General features: G+C 37.8%; 1 protein-coding gene across 3 annotated transcripts in view; it reads left to right on the top strand.

Annotated features, from left to right (window-relative positions):
- The first annotated feature begins 1,852 nt into the window (after positions 1 to 1,852).
- Positions 1,853 to 22,647, top strand: part of ABCC9 (ATP binding cassette subfamily C member 9) — an 84,510-nt gene continuing 63,715 nt past the window's right edge. For 2 of the 3 annotated variants that reach the window (XM_085323987.1, XM_085323984.1), the window contains exons 1-6: positions 1,853 to 1,975; positions 11,152 to 11,317; positions 14,964 to 15,105; positions 15,463 to 15,584; positions 16,696 to 16,862; positions 17,423 to 17,665. In XM_085323987.1, the coding sequence (XP_085180113.1) occupies positions 11,173 to 11,317; positions 14,964 to 15,105; positions 15,463 to 15,584; positions 16,696 to 16,862; positions 17,423 to 17,665 (819 nt within the window). In that variant the 5' untranslated portion in view covers positions 1,853 to 1,975; positions 11,152 to 11,172. The remainder of the gene's footprint in view (positions 1,976 to 11,151; positions 11,318 to 14,963; positions 15,106 to 15,462; positions 15,585 to 16,695; positions 16,863 to 17,422; positions 17,666 to 22,647) is intronic. The other variant, XM_085323986.1, reaches the window with a different exon arrangement.

Raw genomic sequence — 22,647 nt, 5'->3', positions numbered from 1 at the left:
CCCAGGGGAATACAGAAAATCATTTCGGATCAAAACAGAATGTATTCTGTCATTTTGGAGCTTTCCATTTTTCTTAATCCTTCCAAAAATAAATTTCGAAGCATCTTAGCCTTGCAGGTAGAGGAACGAAAGCGCTTCGGTTAGAAAATAGCAAAATGAAACACGCTGGTTGCTTCCATGTGTATTTTAGCTGCTTTTTAAATTATTATTCCTATCTATACAGTTTGGTAGAAATGATGGAAATGATTGATACTGAGCAAATTTTTCATGTTTTGGTAAAGGAAATTCTGACCATAAACTTCAGTCAACTCTGTCTGAAATTGTGCCCATTTTCAGAAATGTCAGACTACAGTGCTCTTTTAGATGATGGTTAGATGTGTTTAAAGTATTTTTTTCATCTTCTTAAACAAAACATACATATATAGCAGAACTCAGGAGCTTTCATTCCACATTCTTTTTTTTCTAAGGCACTGAACTTTAAAACAAAATTAGAAAGGGAAGGAAAAGAAGCAGAAAAATTTAATATGCAAGGAAGATTTCTGAAATGCTGTGGAGGACTGTCTCAGTTACTTAATGTAATAGTGTGCTGGAAGTTACATGTCAATGGGGGACAACAAAAGGCAATAATTTTCTCAAGATATGAGGTTGCTGYTTTCTTGTCCTTATAGTCATAAGGTGAAAAATCACAGAAAAATGGAAAATGGRTTTTCCAAGATTTCAGTACATCCTGCCAATATCTGGCGCCAACCATCTTGCTGCGGTCTCAGCTCAGAATTTATTGCAATCCCTTTCATGATACARGAAAGAGCTTGATCCAGATCCACTGGTGAACATTTGAGCTCTAACAGTCTAGGTGTAACCACTGGATTCTGCTAGGTCTAAGCAAAGTCTATCTCAAAGGTTTCCTGCTCCCATACTTARCTAAGGACCAATTGTGCTCAAAAACATCCTGTGCTATGATGCATCTTATGATGCACTGCAAAGGACCACAAAGACCTGCATCTGGCAGTAAGATCTTTGCCATTTGCAACCTCAAGTTGYATGGCTGAAGTGAAAATGCCATGATGGAAAATCTGAAGCCTAGTATATCTCRGTTCAGTAGTACTGTAAGAAAATAAGTAAACAAACCAACTAAGGACATGCAAGCTATCTAGGGACMTCTTTCTCTTTAAATAGAGAAACATATACAATGTAGCAACTTCTAATACTGCAAAAAATATGCATCCCTTGCAAATAAGGGCAATAGCATTGAAAATTGTAGTTCTGATACATATTTTTATTTCATATTTAAAAAATACTGTTTAAAGAGAAATGATATCCAGTGTCTCAAGTTCCTCTTTTTTTCTGTATGATTAAACAAAAGAGGACATGTTCTGTATTTTAAGCAGTAGAATCTACAGGGATCTAGGATAAAGTAAAATATCCGAGTAGACTTGTATTTTCCTTTTAGCTCCGGATGATGGAAGATGTTCAAAATTGTATTGTCAAATTCAAATTAACAAAGATTAATTCAAAAGAAYTCAAAAGCTGAAGCTCCCATGCCTGCCAAAAGTTAGGCTACCTTGTGTCRTAATTAATTATTTCAGAAGAGCCGGCTGACACCAATGCCTGTGCTCTAATGCAGCCGAGTCGACTCTGGCTACTTCTGTGAGCAGAAGTCAAAATAAAAGCAAGCAGAAGAAATCCCGGGGGACGGTAGCTTCAAGAGGCGAAAAATTGGTGCTTTTTGCTTGCCTGTCTCTTCCCAGTTTCCTGCCTCCTTTAGCGTGTGAGAAAGACAAGAAGAGCTTGTGCACTTTGGAAACTCGATAGGAGGCAGCAGCTGATCTTCCCATCACCAGCCTAAAAATAATCCACTCCAGGGCTTGGAGCTGCTTCACTAAGTGGAGGAAAATCCTGCCACCGGGATGATATTGATCACATAGCAGAGCCGAGTGAAAATTTGGGTTGGTATTTTGTTTTTGTGTGTGCAAAGGTAAGCAAGAGAGTTCGATCTAACATTCAGCAACCAAAACGGGGCATGCAGTGACCCTCCCCCATCATCTCCCACTAACCACCTCCTCCTCCTTCCCCGTGTATCTATGGGACAGGGCTGCTCCTTTCTCTTTCCTGGGATTACAGCTCAAATCTGTTTTTCTTTTCCTTTTCCATTCTCAGGCATTCTCAGGCTTTACAGTCCCCTCCTGTTGATGTTTTCCTTGCTGCTGCTCACAGTTACGTTTCTTTTTTTAAACCGTCCTCTCTTAGCGTGTGAAGTCTTAGGTTTTGCAGCAGGCTGAGTGTAGCACACTCATATATGAAATCGCATTGTGTTTAAATGCTTACCAAAAAAGATAAGGCAATGTATTAGAGGTATGAGAGCACTGCAAATGTTTTTGTGAAATGCTTTTCAGTGTCAGTATCATGCATAGCACCATGCTGTTGTGATTTGCTCTGTGTTTGGGGCCTGATCCAAAATCTGCTGAAGTCAATGAGATTCCCTGCATTGAGTTCAGTAGACTTTGGATCAGGCATATGCCAGTTAGTGAGGCAAATGCTGGTGAGTATCTAAAATAATTAATCACCCTAAGGCCCAGGATAACTGTGGCAGTGCTTACAAAGGTAGCAGGGTATCTCTAGGATAGGTGGTCACTGCTGAAATAGTAATAAAAAGGAAAACAATATTTTATAGAGTATCATTGTACAAAATATATGTAAAATATATTTTACATGGGCAGCACCTTTTGCTATTAGCTTATCAGAGCTCTTTGCAAATAATGCAAATTAGATTATAACATATTTGGCTTCCGTTAGACCAAGTGCTTTAAGGGAGATAAAAAGAACAAAATAAAGGGCTTATACATGTAAAGGAAAAAGATGTAGAATATTAACCTGAAATCTGTGGTGAAAGTCAGGGTTAGGCCTTCCATTTTGCTTATCCAAACCTATACATTCAGAATTTGATCTTTGTTAATATTTTTCTGTGAAATTCCACAAGGAAAGAAAAATTCTTGCCTTTAATTATTTAAATTATTCAGTAATTCAGAAGATATACACTGACTAGTTTTGTAAAACTCTGAGTATTTTCTCCAATCTGTATCTGTATGAGTATATGTGCCCATATATACAGATAAATTATATATATATATATGCATATATGAACATATAATGCACATTATATGTAAGATAAAGAAAATAATAAAATCTGAACTGAGACCCAAATATATATCCTGAAAGATTATATATTTTAATCAGGAATATATATATATATATATATGCATATATGAACATATAATGCACATTATATGTAAGATAAAGAAAATAATAAAATCTGAACTGAGACCCAAATATATATCCTGAAAGATTATATATTTTAATCAGGAAGTGCAGACATGTGTTACCTAWTGAATTTTTAAAAAATATAGGAAGGCAAACCCTTGAAATAAAAATTTTTCAAAGGATTCAAATTTCCCCCAGGTAAAGTCCACCTGAGGACTGTACTTATACTCTTTTTTTTATAGTCATGAGTATCTTTCAGAGCACACAGAACAGAGTCATAATCCAGGTAAGATGAAATTCTTGAACATGAAGATTTTTAAGCTCACTTTACAAGACCTGAAGGTAATTAACATGTGGTTAAGTAGAATTCTTACAGCTTTTGCAGTTAGCAAAGATGTCTTCTCTTGGAAATTAAAATTGTCTGCCATTTTCCCATTATCTTCTTCACAATTGTTTATGGAAAATATATCTCAGGAACTGGCTTAGTGCCTTGAGAATCTCCATTTATCTTTCTTAAAATGAGTTCCATGGATTTTTTTAAAATGTTTAGGTTAAATGCCACATCATATTCTTGCTTAAAACTTTATTCTTTTTTTTTTTTTCTCCACAAAATGCTTTTCTCATCCATGGCAAGTGTACCTGAATTTCTTTTGTATTGATTTCTGTTTGATATATTATGATGATGTCTGTATATTTTAACCCAAATCAGAAATCCTCACCTTGCCAGTGATGGGGATTTTAGGATGAAATTCTAAATGATTAAAGGACATAACTTTATTTAGCTACTTCATTGCAGGGTGGACTGCCGTTCAGATAGCTACATCCTCACTAAAGTAAACAAACAGGGAATCTGATATAAAGGAGATGCTGTAAATGCTGTAAAGGAGAGCTGAAATTTGCCTTCTATTGGCACCATCTTGGGCTCATCCTCTTGGTCCTTCTTCCCATTCCTCTCCTCTCCTTTGAAGTTTTGCTTATTCCTTTAGCTTGTAGCTGACTGCTCAGCAAAGGCCATTTTCACAGGTAGGAAGGAAAAACATCTTTGAAACTTTTCGACAAGTTCTAGAGTTTGTAAAGACTGAAATTAAGGGGAGCAATTTACCATTAAGTTACAATGAATGTCTGGCCTGTAAGTGTTAAAAAAATGGCTTTTATTTAGAGTGATAACACTCATGTTGGGGTGCTGAATGTAGCTGGTACCTTTAGATAGCAGGYACTTGTTATCAGAAGATAGTTCCATTTATCACATCACCGTATTTCCCCTTGCTGAAATGCTAAATTAAACCTGACAACGTTATTTTAAGGTATAACATTCTTGTTATAATTAGTTGTGAAGCAAATATATTACAAGGTACTCACTTTGGTGCAGTCGGCATCAAATTTTCATGGTCTACTATATTCAGTAGAAAGGGATATTATTTCTATAGGAACACATCTGCCTCTAGGAGATGTTCTGGTGGCATGTCCTGAGCATTCAGTAGTGGCTCAGTTAAACCATCATTTTCCTGGCAGCTTGTGTAATGGTGTTTTTATGTAGGTCTTTGGAACTTTCACCAGTGTATTAGAGATCCACAGAATGCTGGTCTCTAAAGCAAGAACTGTCTATTGAAAAGTTTAAGGAATCCAGCAAATACATATGCGTTGTATGGTCGGCCTTTAGAAAGAGGTCCAGGCAAATCAGAAGTGCAGCCTCAGTGTGCTTTAGCAGTTATTTGTCTGTCATTGGCAGTTTAAGGAAGTTGTAAATTTGGTAAAATATTTTGTCACTTTTTCATCTAACAAATTATTCTTTCAAAGAATACCAGCTGTTTTCTTCCCTCTGTTTCTTCCAAACACTGGGAAAACCTCAGTATTTTTGCAATGACTGTGAAAAAGACTGTTTTCTCAAATTAGTATAAGAAGATCTCAACAGTTACTCTGAAAGGTTACTTCTTCCTGATGGAAAATAGTGATCAATAGCTTTAGATGACTGAAAAATTACAAAAGAACTTGTTACCATTCCACCTATTCTCTCCTGAATATTGATGTTTGGGCTGTACATTTTATTCTTTTAATCTGGCAGTCAAAGTGCTCCCAGTTTTGCGGACATTACTATTTGCTAGACAAAGTTGCCTTCATGTAAAAAACCTTCAGCTCCAAAGATTCCTAACTGAACATGAATTTAGGAAAAAGGTATTAGTAATCCATACAAGAAAAAGAGGCCTGCGTACTTTCCAGTAACTATCACTTCCATTGGGATGCAGATATATATATATATATGCAGATATAAATTCACTAAGAAAATAGTGGGCATTTCTCTGCTGTACTGCACCCCATGGTTCAGAGGTCTTTGAGCTAGTCCTGAAGGCGCTACCTTGGAAACTGAAGTATGATGACCACAAGAACTCAGCATGAGGCTCACACTTGCTACAAGTAAGACTGATTATCTTGGGAATAACACTGTGGTGATACAGGACCATTAATTCTGAGACTGAAATAACATTTACCTTGCTCTCCGCTAGGCTGTGTAGACCACAGTGAAGCAGGCAGCTGCTGGGAGCAGCAGACTGCTGCGGGTGGTAAAATGACCAGTCTGCTTCATCTGCCTATGTACTGTGCCCGGAGGCCAAGCTTTGGGCTGCTGCCAGTGCTACCAAGGATGGGTTCTTCACAAGTGCAGCTTGGGGATGGGATAACCACTCTTAACTGCAACGGTTGCTGCTGTTCTCTTTTCCATCCCCTGACYCCAGAAATTTCTTCATATCTCCTCGACGGCTCTTCAGCCCAGCTGTTCCTCTTTGATCTCTCCTTCCATACTTACTGCAAAGTTGCACACTTAGTGAAAAGTCTAGATCCTCCTGTTTGGGTAGGAGAGAATTGCCTTTGCCTAACTGTRGGAAGCCTTGAGTCAACTCTATTCTGGATTTCCTGGAGCTAAGTGTGAGATCTTCAATATGACTGTTCATTACAGGATTGCCARTGGGTACCAGAGGATCAGGCTGTTCATGATCAATCTTTGGCAATGATCAACAACTAGTGCTTGGGAAAAATATAAAAAAGTCTTTAGTGTATTTAATTATGTAGTTACACAATGCTCTACACAGAACAGAACAAACAATTCTTTCACATATAGCCAATATACCTCTGCTCACCTCTCTGCAGGTCTAGTTCTGCCTAAAGTGTGTAGGCWTACTAGAAGAATTAAAGCCAATGGAAGAACAGTTTAATTTACTAATTTAAGGAACACAGATTTAATCAGTGACCAGTCATAAACGTAATCCATCTTTCTTTCTAAACCCAGCTGTAGTTTTTGATGAGTTGCAACAATAGCACAACAGAATTCTTTTTTTTTTTTTTTTTGAACTTGTTGTTCCATTTTGTTCTTCCATTTCAAATTTCCATTTTGTGAAATTAAATCTTAGGTATTACAGAACAGGAGGGAATAATGCCTTTTCATTCTGTCTTTCATTGGTTGTCAGCAGTCAAGATCTTCCAAGCTGTCTTCATTCCCAAGATCAATTTCTCGAGTGAAAATGTTCAAAAGTACTTWTGTTACTTGGATGCCATTTGTCCCCTTTCTTTAAAAAAGGTGATATAGGATATTGGGATGCATTGAAAATCACTGGAGCAGAGGCCTTTTAAAAYTCTTTAAATTGTTTAGAATTATTAAAGTTCTCTTTAGCCTTAATTCCCAATCCTGAAATAGTATTTGAAAATGGAATTTAGGCTCTTAAATTAGTCAGATACTTCTGAAAATGCTACATGCACTGGTGCAGCCCTGCGGATGTGTTCACCGCTAGCCATGGTAATCTTTACAAGCATGGGATCTTAATGTAGGCACAAATAATTTTTGACATTATGTTATCCAGTTTTCCTTTTGAAGAAGCCCTAGGGTTACACTGTTTCGTTGTATGTGCAATTGCATCTGGAAATTTATTGTCCAGCTCCTGTTAACTTTGGTGGAGCTGCACAACCATTGCTAGAAAATGCCCCATACCATCTAGAGAATTCAAGGACTTATTTTTCTACCAGGGTCTTTTTGTTCTGTTCTTTCCTACCTGCAGATGAACACARCGTATAAATCCTGAGGCAAATCAAAATGAGTATCTGGAGGCTGCCCTGATGCAGCAGAAAGTAATGGCTAACTTTAGCTTTGAACCAAATGGAAGTGTCACTCCCAGGCTTTAAATGCAGAGAGCCCTCCTTTGCATGCCAGGAGGATTTAATCCAGTTCATTTGCCCTATCTATGAAACTTGAGCAAAGAAACAGAAACTGCATGGGAGGCTTTATGCCTCGTGCCATGAGCATGTGCATCTGTGCATCTCCTACGTGAGGTTTCCAGAAACAGAGCTGGAGCCAGTGCTTTGGGCCATACGTGCAAACCTGTGGAGGTGGAGCAGTAGGGCATATCAGATCTGCCTACTGGACCAGAAGTGGATGGGAAGGGAATGATGGAGTGGTTTGTTGTTGCSTGGAGGCACATTGAGATAACGTTTTTTCTTAGAGCTCTAACACAGTGTATTTTCATAAACCACTCTTCAAGACAGAGGAACTACTTGCAGCCTCTCTGTGTAAACGCCAGAGTAAGCATCTGTGAAAGCTGACCTACATCAGCAGACACAGAACTGCAGATACAGACACATCACTTGCAGCCATAGCTCACTTCCAACACAGTGATGGCACCCTCTGTTTACACTGTGAAACTTGAGGAAGGAAGGAAGGAAGGAAAAAGGAAAAGGAAGAGGAATAGGGAAAGAAAAAAGGAAAAGAAAAAGAAAAAAAAAACAAGAAAAAGAAAAAGAGGAAAAGGAAAAGAAAAAGAAAAAAAACAAGAAAAAGAAAAAGAGGAAAAGAAAAAGAAAGAATACAGTAAAAGTGTGTCCTGAAGTACCTGCTGCTAAAAAGGGAAATTTTACCTGGTGAGCATTTTGGAAGGCCAAATCATAAGCTTCAGTGAATCAACACCACACTGTGACATTGGTCAGAATACTTAAATAGATGTTAAATCTTTGGAGCTTTAATGATGATCACCAAATGTGCTGGTTAATGATGAAGTATTTTGTGGTTTTAAAACTTGGGAACTGATTGTCAGTTAGCATATCTCAGTTCACTGACTATACAATACTTCTCACTGTCTGTTTTTCTTTTAACAAATAGTAACCAGCCTGTAGCGTTTGATTTTATTTCTTGTTTTTAGAGAAGACAATTAAATTCTGCCTCCTTTCTGAAATGAGCCTGTAGTACAAGTATTTGAATAGACTACTTGAATGTACTTTTGAAAATTATCATCCGTCTGATGGATACTGTCTCTATATATCCGTACTGAAAATAGGGCCAGATCTTTTTTCAGCCCTACAAATATGCAAAGGACAATTATTTTTGAGAGAGAGTATTATTGGACACACTACAAAAGCGTCACAAAATTAGGCACAGCACAGCTGTTACACATCTTCCTTAAGAGCTCCTAGGGACTTGGGTTTGAGGTGCAATACAAAACCTCTACAAACTGATGGTAAGTCCTAGGTGGGCGAAGGCACTCTCCATGGAGTTAATGGTCCATTATTCCACAGGAATGTCTACTGCCTGTATTACATTTCCCTTCCAGAAAAAAAAAAAAAAAAAAAAAAAAAAAAAAAAAAAAAAACATGTTCCTCTTATCTTGGCCTCTTGGACACAGTTTTAATACTTTCTCCCAATTTCGTTGTTGACTAGAAGCCAAAAGCTACACTGGACGTCAGCGATGCAGTGCTTATTTGAACCCAGGGTACTCCTACCTTTCAGTACCAATCCAACCACTAGACCACAATAGCATCTTACGCTATGTCAGAAAAGAGTCATATTTGTGGGAAAGGGAGGAAAATTCCCAGCACAACTCCCTTGGACTTCTGACCTTCAATAAAAATGAGGAAACGACACTTTTGATTTTCAAGATTATCTTTACTATTATGTTTCTCTTAAAGGAGACATGTCAAGTTTTTACAAAGAAAATATCAAACAATCTCCCTGTAATTTTTCTGAAAAGTTCCATATATACCCTGCTAATAACTCATCACTATATTCAAACATAATTCATCTTAACACAATATTTCTTTTACATTGTTAGTCATTTGTAGTTTTGAATATGTTTTTATTGTTCTGCATTGCCTGACTGGTATAAAATGATAATAGTCATGTTATGCTATTCGTTATAGAGAATGGAGCAAATTTTCCGTCTTCCACTTAAAGGTTGAACGGATTTCCTGTCAGCATGTAAATTTTGATACTGAAAATTTTTCCATATGCTCTTAATTTTTTGAATGTGAATAATTCAGGAGCTTCACTTATTTCTTGTAAGATCACCTTTGTACAGCACAAAATAAGTGCACAGATTTTTTCAGAATGTGGTCCACCATATGACCTTGAGTTATGCCTAACTTCTGGCTAATGTCAGTCCTTGACTTGTTGATATGTTTGGAAAAGACCTACTTTTATCACATTCTTTTCACTCAAATTCCAACTCCTTTACACATTTCACTGAAATATTTCAATTTGGATTATGCTTTGCAGGCCAAACAAAAAGCAAACAGAAAGCAAAAAGAAGGTTTAGCTGAGGTTCAAGGTTAGTCTTTGAACTCTGTTCTTTTAAAAACTATATATTTATGTTCACTCTAAGGAAGCACKTGAGCAGCTTATACATTCTTTGTTATGTTTGCATTGTATAAATAAGTAGACCAACAGAACTTAACTGATATATTTGAGGAAAGAAGGAAAGCATTATTTTCCTATTCAACTAACTTTTTTTTAATTGTATTCTTGCATTTTTTGCATATCTATATTGTTCTGATTCCACAAAGCTCATTAATGTCAAATTTAGTGCAGAAAGATGCGTTCACTAAAGCATACATATGCTTTACTGAATTAATGACTTTCTTTACAGTTTGATATGTAAAATTTGGGGGGAAAAAAGTGAACAAATAAGCTAAAACAACCTATTCTACAGAAATATGTTACTCCATAACTTGCAGAGAAGGAAACCAGCAGTGAAACATTTGGTTTCAATCTTCTTGTAAAGAAGAATGAGTAAATAAGTAACACATAGGCTGATAAAAAACAGAAGCTGACCATAATTCTGGGTCATACTGTGGCCCCCACTCTGMAGGCATGAACACATAAGCTTATCTTGGTGCACAGAAGTAATCTCATAAGAAGTCATGGAAGCGACTAAACTACTCAGATGAAACTAAGCAGGTGCCTAAGGATTTGCAGGATCAGGCATAAGTATTGATTTACCACCCATGCAATCTTCACTACAACTTTGATTAAGAATTTGGCAAGTGGCAACTGTAATACTAATTATAATGCAACCATTGTTGTTCTGTGGGACAATGAGGAAATGCAAAATGTCGATGAAAGTAAAGCTGCCAAGCTACAAATATCAATGGTTCAGAGCTTGCACTGAAAATGAAGTACAACAGATAATATGAACAGAGATGTTGCATAGAGATATAGAGAATATTGCCTCATCAAATATGCAGTTTCAGACAGGCTTCAGTTTATGTGCCTTTGAGTTTTCTTATGAGAAACAGAAAATTTTTCATAACTTTTATTTTTCTCTCTATACGCTTTTGAATATAGAGCTCTTGCAACACAGTATTTATGCATGTAAGGAATACTAAAAGACATTGCACAGTGTTATCAGTGAGTAGGTATTCAACACTACATTTAATATAAACCTAGCTTTAGTTCTGTTTTGCTTAAACTTGGGTGGGCATATGAGCATTTTTAGAATCCTRTTAAGTTACTCTTTATCGCTTGTTCAATATTCTCTTTCTGTATGTCTTTATTAATTTTATTATTTTGTGTTTAGCTAAAAGAAATGTCTTGATAGCCACACACTTGCTTCAACACATCTCTGATCTCTCTCTCTTTTGTAGCAGGCAGACCTTCTAGAAGCAATGAGGCTCGCATTTTGTGGTAATGACAATGCTTCAGCCTATAACATCAGTGCTGGTGTCCTAAGAAATGTCTGCTTTGTGGACGCCCTCAACTTGGTTCCCCATGTCTTTTTGCTATTTATCACATTTCCAATTTTGTTCATTGGTGAGTTATTGAATGGAGTTGTGCAATCCTGCAAATGCTTGAGTGTGTATTTAAACTCAACCATGTTTGTATGTGTTTGGAGGCCTGTGGTCTTTTAAGGTTACAGGGGTTCTGGTGCAAATGATTAGCTCGTTTGTATTTATTAATTGTCAGAAAGAAGAGATAAAATGTCCTGATCCAGAAGGCTTGAAGCCGGCCCATTTGAAAGAGTGGGAATTTTGGATACAAATCTGAACTAAGCAGCATGAAAAGATGGATCAGAACCAGAGAAATCAGATCCAAATACTTTGAAACTTTTCTCTGGAGAAGTTTTATTCAGATTTGAACTTGGCAGCTTGCAGTCTTCTCTATTATTAGATATTATAAGACTTAGGACAGTGGGTCTGAATTCCCTTGAAGTTAAATGAATTTTGGAGAATATCCAAAATGCACAACTTGAATCTATGGCTAGGGTAAGTGTAGAAAACTTTTAAAACAGAATAATTCATTTTTTGCCAACATTTGTAAACAAAAGTAGAGCTAAGTAGATAATATTTGTCCGTGGAAATGAAAATAAGAAATGATAAATCTATCTCTAGAAGAATTTAGGACAGTTAAGTGACTGTAGCTTACATATTCTTGAGAAAGCTAAATGTAAATACTCAAACAATACTTCTCTTTGTCTTTATCTCAGCTATTTGCAATGATGAGACAAATACAATTGAAAAGACTTTTTCAGGGCTGTCAAATGGTGACATTCTAAGTGATTGTAAGAGATGAATAAACTTTAATAGCTGCCCAAAAAGGCCATAAATGTTAATAAGAATGAAAGAATCTCCCAACTAATGCATGAGAAATGGCGAGTCRCTTACTCCGTGTTACCTTCATGGTGTAGTATATTTACACAGTAACACGTTCCTTCCAAGAGGAAGATTTAAAGTTAGTAATATATTAGAACTAGAAATTTAAGGACTTCCATCATGCAAAAAGAAGCTGAAGTGATTGAATGATAGGCTACAAGAACCTGTGGGCTAAGACAATCAATACCTTGCAACCAAAGGTATAACAAGATCCAGTGACTGAAAACTAACTAATTAAACAAGGGAATAAGATACATATTTCAACAAGAGCGTAAATAAAGACTGGAAAAATTACTCAGGACTCTTCCACCAGAAATCTTTATGTCAGCTCTGGATCCTTTTTTAAGATGAGATGTAGTCCATCCTTGAATTACTGGGCTGTCTGCAAAATCATTTGAGTGAAATTCAATGCAAGATCAGAAGGTAGAGATAATAATCTTTTATAACATTATGTGTTATGGATCAAGTTTTGGAAGGCTATTTTAATAGTTTTACTGGTATTAGACAATTCATTTTGAAATAGTGTTGTGGCCAATAACTTTTCAGTCTATTTTCTAGCAACGTTTGGATAAAAATCCGTAATAGCCTAAATTGTGTATAATTCTTTGTTTTCTATCTTTTACCATGATTATCAGGACAAATTGCAGTTGAACTGACATTCCTATACTGTGGAATGAGAGATCATCCTTCTGTGTTTGTGATTCTGTTAGAAGCTAAAAGAGTGGTTGGATTAAGAGATGGCAACAGTATTTCAGCAGTATTCATCTTTAGGCTACTATGATTTCAGAGAGTTCCAAAAAACTGCCTTAGTATCTTTTCACACCTGCTATGCTAGTAAGCTAGAGTGTCTTTATAGCCCAGGGAGAGAAACAGGGCTTAGTAGGGAACAATTCATTGTATTTTTTTGAAATGACTACCTCAGGACAAATTCTGCCTTAGAAGTACATTGGCACTAGAGAGCTTCATGTGACTAGTTCAGTCCCAGCACTGTATATCTACACTGCAGATACCTAAAGTAAGGCAAAATAAATCCTGTGCTGTTTCAAAAAAGAGATAAAAACACACTGAGAATTCTGGAACAAGTCTGAGGCTTAAATCTCACTCTCTTGTGTTTTGAGAACAGTCATATACACTCCTGAAACTTATTCTCTCCTGAAAGGCCTGAAATCTGTCCGTAGGCAGACAAATACAGTAGAACAGCCCTCACAATATTTTATCTCCTCCAAAATACATATTCGTCATTTAGAAAAACCCAGTTACAGAAGTGAACACAAAAGGAAGTAGCTTCATGCAAAAGCGTATTGTCTAAAGTAGCTTGGCTAATGACTATTCAGAGCCTGGGAGCCAGCTGGAGTCCACAATATAGACTCAGCCCGAAAAAGAAAAATTGATGACYAGTCACGTGTGTGCAAGTGTGTGGACCAAGAGGAAATAAAACTGAAAAGCAGCTTGGAAGAGACAAAGATAGGAGCAAAGTCAAAGAAAGCCATATTAGATTAGGTAAATCTCAGGAAACTATAAAGAATGTTTGGTAGACAAGAGTAAGAGACAATATTTTGTTCCTGCAGTGGGTTGCGGGTTAAATGGGGACGAAATGGTGAAATCCTGGCAGATATGCAGAATGAATCAACCTGGGTTCTTGTTTATGTTTCTGAGATCCAAGACTCCAAGTATTATGAGATACTGTATCCCTTCGTATCAAAAGTATATCGTTATTCAATTACTGAAAGAATTGAATAATGCTCATTCCCCTAGTGAAACTTATTTTACTGTTTTTACGTCCTCTTAATTCACTGTTCTTGGGACTATCCATGCACTTCATGAGGTCGGTCAGGGAATTTCAGGATTTGTCTTATTTTTTCATCGTCAGAAGGACACACACAGGCCAGAACATTTTGGCTGAATGGTTCAGGACAAGCTTATACCAGGATGAGAAAGGCCAGAGGACAAGTTGCCTTACAATGCCACATGTGAGACAGGACTTGCCTAGGGCCAGGCACCCTCATTCCCCTGTGGGCAAACTGACCTCTAATTAGTCCTCAGCTCCCCCAGCACGGTTGAATCTGTCAGATCCTTGGTGTCCTGCTTGTTGTCAGGTAGCTGGCTTCAGAGATTCATGTCTGAAAAGGACAGGTGCCATCTGAGCAGGTGAAGTTGAAGAGGACTCCAAGTTGAATTCAATGATTACATCAGTTGTATCTTGCGCTGGGAGCTTTGAACCTGCAAAGCACGGGTGGTGCAAGGAGGTGGGGCTGTGTCTGAAGGACAGAGACCGAGAACTTGTCTTTCAGTATCCCCTGAGGCCAGCCATACTCCTAACCAGGCCTGAGACAAGGATAATAAACTTCATTTGTTTGAGTTAAATAAATCTCTCTGAGAACTCATTGGAGGATAACACTTTTATAGCCTTTGGAAACTTTATCCACTGTTATCTGTGACTGGAAAAAGCAAGATGACACCATCATTTAAGTTCTGTCAGTCCCTCTTACATGGCAATGAGACTTTGAGATGTTTCTACTGTTTTTTAGCTCATTCTCCTTGACTAGGAGACTGAGGATTTGCCTTTGATCGCTGTCTTGAGAAGTCTGTTTTCTCCATCGTCTGCAGGGTCAGGTCTAAACTGCAGAGGCTACATGGCAGCTCGGAGACCCCTGTGTCTTGTAATTAGTAACAACAGCCCCTGTAGCCTCCTTATTCTTTTGCATTCATTATATATTGTTGAGCGAAATGTATGGATTAGAATAGGAGATTGATAACCAGATCCTTGATGACTATGTGATAGCCTTTCTCCTTCACTAATTTTCCAGGCTGGGGAAGCCAAAGCTCCAAAGTTCAGATTCACCACAACACATGGCTGCACTTCCCTGGACACAATCTGCGGTGGATTCTGACRTTCACTCTCCTCTTTGTACATGTGTGTGAAATAGCGGAGGGCATAGTTTCAGATACGTAAGTGGCCATTTTGTGGATAGTCCAGCTAATTGCATTTGTTAATGTGTGGTGTTAATGCATGGCAGACCTACTGTTAAGACATAAGGAATTTTTCCAGAAAGGATGGGGCATTGCTTCACAAACTGTCCAGCTTTTAGCGAGATGAAGACAAACAGCTGTTGTTAGCACAGTGCTATTCTCTCAAGCTACAACAGCCAGTGAATATTAACTGCAGTTAAAGCATTYGCATGGACAAAAATCTTTCTCCAGGGAAGGCGTACTCATCCTCTCAAGTAGATTAGCAGAACACCTAGGAATGCAAGAAGGGTCAATAAACCCACCAAATTCTCTAACTTGTACCTTACTTGTTTTCAGACAAATGAAATCCCGACATCTGCATCTCTTTCTACCAGCTATAATGGGGTTTGTGGCTGCAACAGTATCCATAGTCTATTAYCATAATATTGAAACATCTAACTTTCCAAAGTTACTGTTGGGTAAGTCTAAGTCTGACATTTATATACTCTTATAAAAAACAGTAATTTATTCCAAATTTTTTCAAAGCCAGCTCACTTCAGATTGAAGGGGATGGAGAAATGCATGAGAATAGGCAGAGAGAGGGAGAATTTTRTGCTCTTAAAAGTGGAGTTATTATAGGAGCTATTGTACATTTTATAAAGTACACACTGGAAACTATTTTTAAAAATCRTCACGAAAAGGAAAGTATAGTATGCCTGATATAATTCTGTTATGAGCTTTTAGGTRTTTTTTAACACTACTCAGTATTTCTGGGCAAAAGTTTGCCTTCATTCATAAGGACTGTAGTAAGAGGCCACTTTTAATAGTAATCAGATCAAGAGCCATCCCATGTTATTTCCCAGTATCCTTTGCAGCTGAATTTGAKATTACCAAACCTGATGATGAATGCCATCTGCTACCCTTTCCAAAGGGACAAAAGACAGGTTTCCCTGTGAGAAATACAAGTATCTGATATTCACTATATCTAGCTCAATCAGGAGATGATGCAAGAACAGAAGAATTTGACTAGACATTGCTGGATAACTTTTCAGGGAAGCACACTGTCCAAATTACCTGTAGCTCAAAGACCTGAACTAGCCATTGACTGATACAAATCAGGTGGCAGGATAAAATTTAAACTATACGGACTCCTTTTCAAAATGAGTACATTTCAAATGAGCAGCTGGGCTGCACCCTGCTAAATTTTCCCAAGAAGCTGCGTTATATTTATTGGGTTAAGTGGCTTTCACTTCATTTCAAAAAGAAAGTTCCCCATCAGATTACCCTAGATGGACTTTTGCAATTGTACGAAGATCCACATTGTGGATCTCATTGAAAGGTAGTAGCCCAGGGAAGAAAACAGTGACTTGGGGAAAAAATGCAAAGCAGATCTCACAATCCTGAGTTCTTAACTGTGGCTGAAATCRCACTGTGCCCCTGTTAGCCTGCAGGCTAATGATTTATAGGGTCACCATGCTTGTACTGAGGTAAGCTATGGAGTATTTCTACTTGAGAGCACTACAGTGTCTGTGACACTGGTGTATCTAAAATATCTTTAAAAAAAATGATGGATGTGTCTCTGTTTTACAGCTCTCTTTCTTTACTGGATAATGGCTTTTATCACTAAAACAATCAAGCTTGTCAGATACTGCCAGGATGGTGTGCCTTTTTCTCAGCTGCGGTTCTGCATCACTGGAATTATGGTCATTCTCTATGGGCTGCTGATGGCTGTGGAGATCAATGTCATTCGAGTTAGGGTATGTGATTTCTTTATCAGGTTCTAGCCTTGGTATGTGTGTGTGTGTGTATGGGTATGCATGTGTATACATACACACACATGCAYGCACGCACGCATGCGTGCACACACACACACACACACAGAGTGTATGCACATACGTAAAGGTAGGTATACATGCATATTTATTTATGTGTATGTACATGTACATGTAATCTCTACGTTATATACTATGTTAATCAAACTATATATGCAGTGAATATATAAGTAAGCATACGTTTTTACCTGTTATAATTTGAATGGCAGTTGTATCCCAAGAGTTCCTTTTTTTTTATGAGACAGATGGGTGGGACTGGTAGTCTATAAAGCTGTATCCACATTCCACCTTGCTCAATTTGTTACCAGTTATGCTGTCAAAATGGAAATATTCCTGTTTAAATACAAATTTATATTTACATTCAGTTTACAATTACTTTTAAATGCAAACTTGACAGTGTACTTATATTWTGCATCTTTTTTACTAAGAATTGTCATTAATATGAATAATTCCTGAGCACATGCTCTCTATTTTCTCCTCTCTAGAGATATGTATTTTTCATGAATCCTCAGAAGGTAAAGCCACCAGAGGATCTGCAGGACTTGGGTGTGAGGTTTCTTCAGCCATTTGTCAATCTGCTCTCAAAAGCAACTTACTGGTGGATGAATACACTTATTATATCTGCTCACAAGAAACCTGTAGACCTGAAGGCAATCGGGAAGCTTCCAATTGCAATGAGAGCACTAACAAATTATGTTTGTCTCAAAGAAGCATACGAGGAACAAAAGGTAACCTAAGATGTCCATGTCACTGTAAGGGCTTAAAAATGATAGTGTWACATTGAACTTTTCCTGCTGCTATGAAATCCTAGTTTTAGGAATTTTTAACTTAGGACTATTCCAAGATGAATCTTGGTTTAGGAAATTCTAATCCAAAGATTACTGTTTGAATTTAGGTGAATTTACAGTAGGGGAGTATTGCCAGATTGGGAGTGATTGGAAACTGAAACCGTAACAGATTTACTAGATTTCAATTTAGCAGTGAAAGCTTAATTTAAACCTTGAATACTCATGACAGCATCTTAAATTAGATGACATTCTCTCAATAGGTTCATTTGGGAACATTCATCTTCACTTATTCTCCAGAAAACTTCTCTCAAAAATACTCTACATTTAAGTAATTTTTTTCTGTGTGTATAGTGAGAGAGTACAAACTGATGAATGGATAACCTCTGCAAGACATGTATTTTGGGTAAAGGCTCTATTATAACCTTTCCTATCAGATGTGTTCACTGGAAGGAGGAGCAAAGTTGTATAAACAGAGCAGGGTGTTTGAACACAAAAATCTTCTTGCGTATGGAAGCATTATAGCAAACCTCTTCCCTGTAATTGTACCTTTACTTCAAAAACATGCATCAAGAAAAATAGGTTGGATAAACTCACTAGGATAGGGAAGGAGTTTCCAAAGAAAATTCTGGATGCATTTAGGCAAAACTGTGTAGTTTCATTTGTGCTTAAAGCTGGTGATTCTGCCAGAAAATAAATAATTTGTTTTGCAGAGAGAGAGGGTGAGAAAGCCTGTCTCCCTGGTTTGTATGTACAGATCAATTCTCAAGTATAAACAGAGAGAATACAGGCATTCAGAGGAGAATGGAAAATACATTTGGAAAATGCAGCACATTGAACAAAGGCATATAAATCCTTTTCTTTTACACACCAGATAAACTTGTTTCCAGGCAATGCAGCAATTTAAACCTGCAATGCAAGGAAAAGCTGAGAATAGCTCTATTCTCCCAGTAACTAATGGAGCTACAGACTCTTTTCTGAGTAATCTGAAATTAAATCATAATTAACATAAGCATTTCTATTTTAATATATTTAGGTTGCATCTCTTTCATTTTACCATTTGTAATTGATTTCTAGAGTACTGGGGAGTCCAGGGCCCTTCTGCCTTAAATAGAAAACTACTGAGTCACTGGAATTGTGCTTTGCACACCTAAGTGCATCTCTTAGGCCAGCTCCTTAAAGGAATGTTTGGTGCCTAAATCTTACTTAAAGAAACCAATGGGACTTAGGTGCCTACATGCCCCTGAGGATCTGGGTCTTTGTGCCAGACTCTTGATGGCAGGTATGCGTGACTGAGTGCAAGTATTTGTTTCTAGCTCATTTATATCTGCAGATACTGTATGTGCCTGCACAAATATGCTATTCAGATGCCAAAAAGCCAGTTAATTGTTTTTTTGCTCATATGCATGCATACTAGCATTCAGTGTGCAGCTCCACTGATGTGCATTATGCACATATGAAGATTTGCAAAAATGTACATATCCAGTTATTTGCACGAACATTTGTAAAACTGGTTTACACCAGATTTTTTCTTCCTATTGGTTTSCATAATTGTTTAAAATCTCCAAATTAGCCTAGCCTCCAGCACATTTGTGTTAATATTCTAAAACAGACTGTAACCTTAAATACCTTAAAACCTTAAACCTTAAAATAAACTGATACTTCATAGATAATGTTAAAGTAAACCAAAGGGGTAGAACCACTCCAAAAAGCCTGGCAGTAGAACTTGCAGACGTTCACTCCTACAGAGAAACATACTGGTTTTATGTATGCTTGAGTTAGAAAACAGCTGCAGAATTAGGAAAATTCTTCAAGTTGTAACATAGTCTGCAATCTTGAAGAGAAGTTATGTCACAGTCTCTGTTGCCAGGGTGTATTTCATGTTAATCTTCTGCAGCTGGTGAGGGGAGCCCACCAGAATCCTCTGGATTAAGTTGGGTTACCTCTGCCTCTGCCTGGAGATAGCTGGTCTTGCCTGCACTCCATAGCCATGCACAAAGAAAGCTTCTGTTCCTTTCCCAATCTCTTTTATCACACCTTGATGAAAGACACTGAACATGAACATGAATGTTCAGTACTGTAATTTTGTTTGAGATAACTCATTTGAAGTTTTTTTGCTATGCCTTCTGTCTGAAATGAAAATTAAAACCAGCTGAGGTTCTCTACAAAATAATAGAACATGGGAAATGAAACAGGTTAAATTTTGAGGACCTTTTCTTCAAAATCACTGTTTTCCAAACCAGTGTCCCAAACATATGGCAGATTAAATCTGTAGGTCTTGAATTAACATTTTATGGTTGCTATATTTTGCAAAGATAATATTGTGCCACTCGAGTAGTCACGAAGTCTGTAAACACTGTGTGCAAACTTTTCTTGTTTCCTTTGATATCAGTGGGATAGCTTCTGAAGTCCTTATTCTGCTGTTTAAATAGAATTCCTCTGATTCCTACCACAGGAAAGTTTGCCCATTGATACATTAGACTTGCACTAATACTTCTCAGAAACAWTTTGAATTCACTGTTCTGTTCTGTTTTCTTTTAATGTATTTAGAAATTTGTACCAAGCAGTTCTTAGCATTATGAATACAATCACTACTAAAAGTTCTTTAGCTATAACTGTTTTTTTTCAAAACATCAAGGAATTTAATCTTAATATCATTTTCATGCTACATTATATGCTACATTATATTTTATAGACTTTTAAAGTTAATTATCAATATTTGCACTGTGATATAAAATAGTATAAAACAACACAACGCAAAGCTAAATAAATGATTGATATTAATCTGGTAGCTGGTACTGCAAAAAGTATTCTACCTTACAAGAAGACATAGGTCATTAGTTACTTCTTTTGTGTCTAATTTAAGATTGATAACATAGGAAAATATATCATAACATAACAACATAGCATATGTTCTTTAAATTCAAATATACTATAAACTTGCAGATAAAACATGCTCTTTCAAAAATCAACCTTGCTTAAAAATGCTGTTTGCATTTTCTTCCTGAACAAAGAATTGCCAAAAACCACATTGCAACTGGCTTTACTTATCTCATTATTGTCTTCCATTAGTAAATATACTAAAAGGTGGACCCACTATATTCTCTCACTTTTCTAGATAGTTCACTGTAGAAACTGAAATACCCCATCTTACAGGGTTTTTATCATATCTTTCCAAAAAATTTGAGAGAGAAAGATTTTTTTAAAAAATTCTGACTGTGAATAGAAAGGTTCATTGTGCAAAATAAGCAGCAATGCACATCATACATAGGATTAGACCTGTGACCTTAAATCTATATTTTCTCCTTAATACACATTCACAGTCCCTACTACATTAATGGGCATTTTTGCTGAAGATAAAAGAATTCTTTAATATGAGTACAAAGATAAAGAAGTCCTTAATAATGATATGCAACAAAGCTTTCTCAGCCAGATTTTTGGACCAAGGTATTTATGTGGGTAGCACTTGTCACATAATCCCATCAAAAATCTGATTCTATTTCTGAGGTTTTTGTTTTATGCAACTGCTCTAGGTGTTCCAAACWACATACCAATGCATCCATCACATATCCCAGGATAGATTTAATGCATTGGTATTAAGTTTGGTTACTCCATCAATAAAAATCCCAGAATCACAGAATGGTTGAGGTTGGAAGGGAACTCTGGAGATCATCTAGTCCAACCTCCMTGCTCAAGCAGGGTCACCYASAGCRTSCTAGACAGGGTTGCATCTAGGCAGGTTCTGAATCTSTCCAGAGAAGGAGGCTCCACAACCTCTCTGGACAACCTGKKCCAGTGCTCTGTCACTCTCACAGGAAAGAAATTCCTCCTCATATTCAGGTGGAACTTCCTGTGTCTCAGTYTGTGCCCATTGCCTCTTCTCCTGTCACRTGGCACTACTGAAAAGAGTTCAGCCCCATCCCCTTAACACCCTCYCTTCAGRYACTTATACACATTGATAAGATCCCCCMTCAGTCTTCTCTTGCACAGGCTAAAGAGGCCCAGCTCTCACAGCCATTCCTCACAGGGCAGATGCTCCAGTCCTTGGATCATCTTCRTAGYCCCATGCTGGACTTTCTCCAGTAGCTCTGTGTCTCTCTTGTACTGGGGAGCCCAGAACTGGATGCAGTATTTGAGATGAAGCCTCMCCAGGGCTGAGTAGAGGGGCAGGATCACCTCCCTCCACCTGCTGSCARCACTCTTCCTGATGCACCCCAGGAGACCATTGGCCTTYCTGGCCACGAGGKCACATTGCTGGCTCRTGGTCAACYWGTYRTCCACYAGSACTCCCAGGTCCTTCTCTGCAGAGCTGCTYTCCAGCAGGTCAGTCCMCAGCCTGTACTGGTGCCKAGGGTTATTTYTCCCTAGGTGCAGGACTCTGCACTTGCCCTTGTTGAACCTCATGAGGTTCCTCTCCGCCCAACTCTCCAGCCTGTCCASGTCTCTCTGAATGGCAGCACAGCCCTCAGSTGTRTCAGCCACTCCTCCCAGCTTGRTATCATMRGCAAACTTGCTGAGGAGGCACTCTGTCCSTYMATCCAAGTCATTGAWGAAAAATTTGAACAGGATGGGACCCAGAACTGAGCCCTGGGGAACTCCACTAGCCACAGGCCTYCAACTAGACTCCRYGCCACCRCTGAYGACCCTCTGAGCTCTGCCTTTCAGCCAGTTCTCAATCCACCTCAYTGTCCACTCGTCTAACCCACAATTCCTGATCTTGCCTGGGAGACAGTGTCGAAAGCCTTGCTGAAGTCAAGGTACAGAACATCCACTGCTCTCCCCTCATCTACCCAGCCAGTCATTCCATCATAGAAGGCTATCAGGTTGGTTAAGCAGGATTTCCCCTTGGTGAATCCATGCTGACTACTCCTGATCACCTTCTTTTCCTCCATATGCCTGGAGATGACATCCAGAATGAGSTGTTC

The sequence above is a fragment of the Rhea americana genome, unplaced genomic scaffold, assembly GCF_003343005.1.
Source record: "Rhea americana isolate MKP2758 unplaced genomic scaffold, rheAme1 scaffold_9, whole genome shotgun sequence".
In the NCBI taxonomy this organism is placed as follows: Eukaryota; Metazoa; Chordata; class Aves; order Rheiformes; family Rheidae; genus Rhea; species Rhea americana.
This window is presented reverse-complemented; position numbering and strand designations above follow the sequence as displayed.